This window comes from Danio rerio, chromosome 21 (genome assembly GCF_049306965.1).
Source record: "Danio rerio strain Tuebingen ecotype United States chromosome 21, GRCz12tu, whole genome shotgun sequence".
Classification (NCBI taxonomy): Eukaryota; Metazoa; Chordata; class Actinopteri; order Cypriniformes; family Danionidae; genus Danio; species Danio rerio.
In genome coordinates, this window is record NC_133196.1 from 33,005,936 (window position 1) to 33,008,863 (window position 2,928).

Below are 2,928 nucleotides of genomic sequence, written 5' to 3' on the forward strand. Positions count from 1 at the left end.
CCTATACATTTAAATAAAAAAAATGATCAATTTTGTCCATATTTTATCCAATATTGGCTTAAATTTACTTAAATATATTCATTCATTTTTTTGGCTTAGTCCCTTTATTAATCTGGGGTTGCCACAGTGGAATGAACCGCCAATTTACTTAAATTTGAGGATCTAAATATTTAAATTTGCACTGTACATTCTGATTCCATTCGTTGCGTTTTTCATTCTTTCAGTATACCTCATTTCACTTTAATAGCTAGAGATTTAAGATATAACACAGCAAACACTAAAAATGATCAGTTCAGGTAAACTTACCTTTTAAAACTGCTCAAATTTGCCTAATTTCAGGTTTTGTGTTGTTCATAACAATATTAAGTTTGGGAGTAATGCATTAAAAGGGAAAGAGACTCAAAGACCCTATTCTAATAAACGGATCAAGGAAATGTCCTGTAATCTTGCTCTGGAAAAACTGACATACATTATCAAAGGGAACTTTAAAGACGTATAGCATTTGGAATCCATTTCTACAGTTCTGCAACCCAGTGGACCTGACAGCAGAATAGAACTTAAATAAAACACCAAGGTTAGATAGTGAATCACTGTTGATATTGAATGTAAATAATGCTACTCTATATTAATATTCCTTTTTTAAGTTTTTTGTTATTTTTAAGTTTCATATATTGTCCTAGAGTCGTTTTGTTTAATATGATGTTCAGATGTTTAAATGTCTTGTTTTAATGTTGAGGAAAACCCCAATAAAAAAAAAAATTGGGAGTAGTAAAAGTAATGTATGAGATGTAAGGTAAAGTCACTCATGAAACTTAAGACATTCCACTGGTATATCTACAAGCCCCCAAGGTGCCACACAACCCCCCAAACAAATGAGGGCTGAGGTGTGACTTTGTCACCCAATCACAGTAAAGAGGGTGTTGCAAAACTTGTATAAATAGCTCAGGTGAGACAGGTGTCAGGTTGTGGTGCACCTGACCAATCCACCTGTGTAAGACAGAGGCAGCAGAGCAGGAGGCATTTTCTCCTTAACAAAGAGAAACGGGAAGAAAGCATGACATCATTTGTTCCACAGTCTCTTTCACCTCAGTTCCACAGCATGGGGCAGGAGTCCCAAGAGTTCAGCCTGTACGGTGACAACTTCTACAGCGCCCAGCATGTGCCTAGCCCACAACAAACCCTGCCATCCGCTTACGATTTCGGAGAATACGCAGGGCAGACCTCCAACCCTTACCTGTGGTTCAACGGGCCAGGACTCAGTCCAGCTCCTTGCCTCACCACAGGGCCTCAGCACTATGGGATGGCGAAGCAGTATGTGGGCGCAAGTGGAATCGGAGGCTCAGAGGGTGCCTTCAGCTGGTTCTCTCTGCCATCCCAAGAAGATCTGATGAAACTCGTGAGACCTCCCTACTCGTACTCTGCACTTATTGCGATGGCAATACATGGAGCTCCAAACCGCCGGCTCACCCTCAGCCAGATCTACCAGTATGTGGCTGACAACTTTCCTTTCTACAACAAGAGCAAAGCCAGCTGGCAGAACTCAATCCGGCACAATCTCTCGCTCAATGACTGCTTCATGAAAGTGCCCAGAGATGACAGCGATCCAGGTGAGAACTTGTTCAAACTGTTCGTGTGTATCTGCTTGGGTTGTACTTTAGCCTTAGTTCGATGTTTAATGACAAAATAATCAAGTTTCTTCTTTTTTTAATAGGAAAAGGCAACTATTGGACTCTTGACCCAAACTGTGAGAAGATGTTTGATAATGGAAACTTCCGGCGCAAGAGGAAGAGAAAGTCGGACTCTCAGGCTGAAGAGGAGGGAAAAGGGTACTCTGAATCAGACTCTGCTCTGTCCAGTCCTAAAAACCCCAGCGACTCCTCGGAGAGAGGAAACTCTCCAATCTCCACAGATCAAGCTCCGTGTCTCAACAGCTTCCTAAATCAAATGGGGGATGTGGCTTCAGGATCCAGAGAGGCTCTCCTCCCTTCTCCTCTGGCTGTCCCGCTGAGCCAAAGGTCATCTCCGACTGGGGTCTATGGCTCATACTCACCGAACGCAACCATGCCACAATGGGAAACCCAAATCCCTCAATCCAGCATCTCATCCACTCCCTACAAAGATGGCTATAGTGACTCAATGCTGAACCCGTACAGCAGCCAGCTCTATCCAGTGCTGGGATCCTCTGATTTGCTGTATCCACGGGAGGGATCTGAGGTGTAATGTGGGACATAGCATTGTCGGGTATGAACCAAGGCCCCAGGCACTTGAGGGAGCGGCCGGCCTGCATGGTGAGCCCAGTTCTCATCGCGGTGCCTGAGTAAGCAGGTCCGAGTGGACGCAAAGAAGATTCCCTTTATCAGACAGTTGTGTGAATGCTCTCACGCGCTCTTCTAAGACTAACATGCTGACATTGTCAATTCATGTTGCGCTCAGAGATGGCAGCAATCACCCCAGGCTACTGCTCCCAGTCATGATTTATTTTATCTGTGTTGTGGTTTTTGTTTTGTTATTGCAATACAAATTGAAGCCTGGAACATTTAAAATGCACTGAACTTTGACATAAATGTGACTTTGTTCGTTGTTCAATATTTTGTATCTGTAATGTGATTGTAATATATACATATATATATAATGTATTTGGCAAAATAAACATGGATATTTGCTACCATCTTTATTGTTGTAATATTTAAATTCTATGTTAGAGGATAGTTTACCCAAAGTTTTGTTATTAAAACTAAAACTTCAATTGTTACAAAATCTATTATATTTAATCATTACTATTTAACTATATATATGTGTGTGTGTGTGTGTGTGTGTGTGTGTGTGTGTGTGTGTGTGTGTGTGTGTGTGTGTGTGTGTGTGTGTGTGTGTCTGTGTGTGTGTCTGTGTGTGTGTGTGAAATCACAATTATCAAACCCCCTTTGAATT

The 2,928-nt window shown here is 41.8% G+C and overlaps 1 protein-coding gene across 1 annotated transcript; it reads left to right on the forward strand.

Moving 5' to 3' along the window:
* Positions 1 to 973: 973 nt before the first annotated feature.
* foxi3a (forkhead box I3a) lies at positions 974 to 2,668 on the forward strand. Its single transcript, NM_198917.2, is given in 2 exon segments — positions 974 to 1,607; positions 1,712 to 2,668. Coding segments are annotated over 2 exon segments (1,062 nt in total). The 5' UTR covers positions 974 to 1,054; the 3' UTR covers positions 2,221 to 2,668.
* The last annotated feature ends 260 nt before the right edge of the window (positions 2,669 to 2,928 follow it).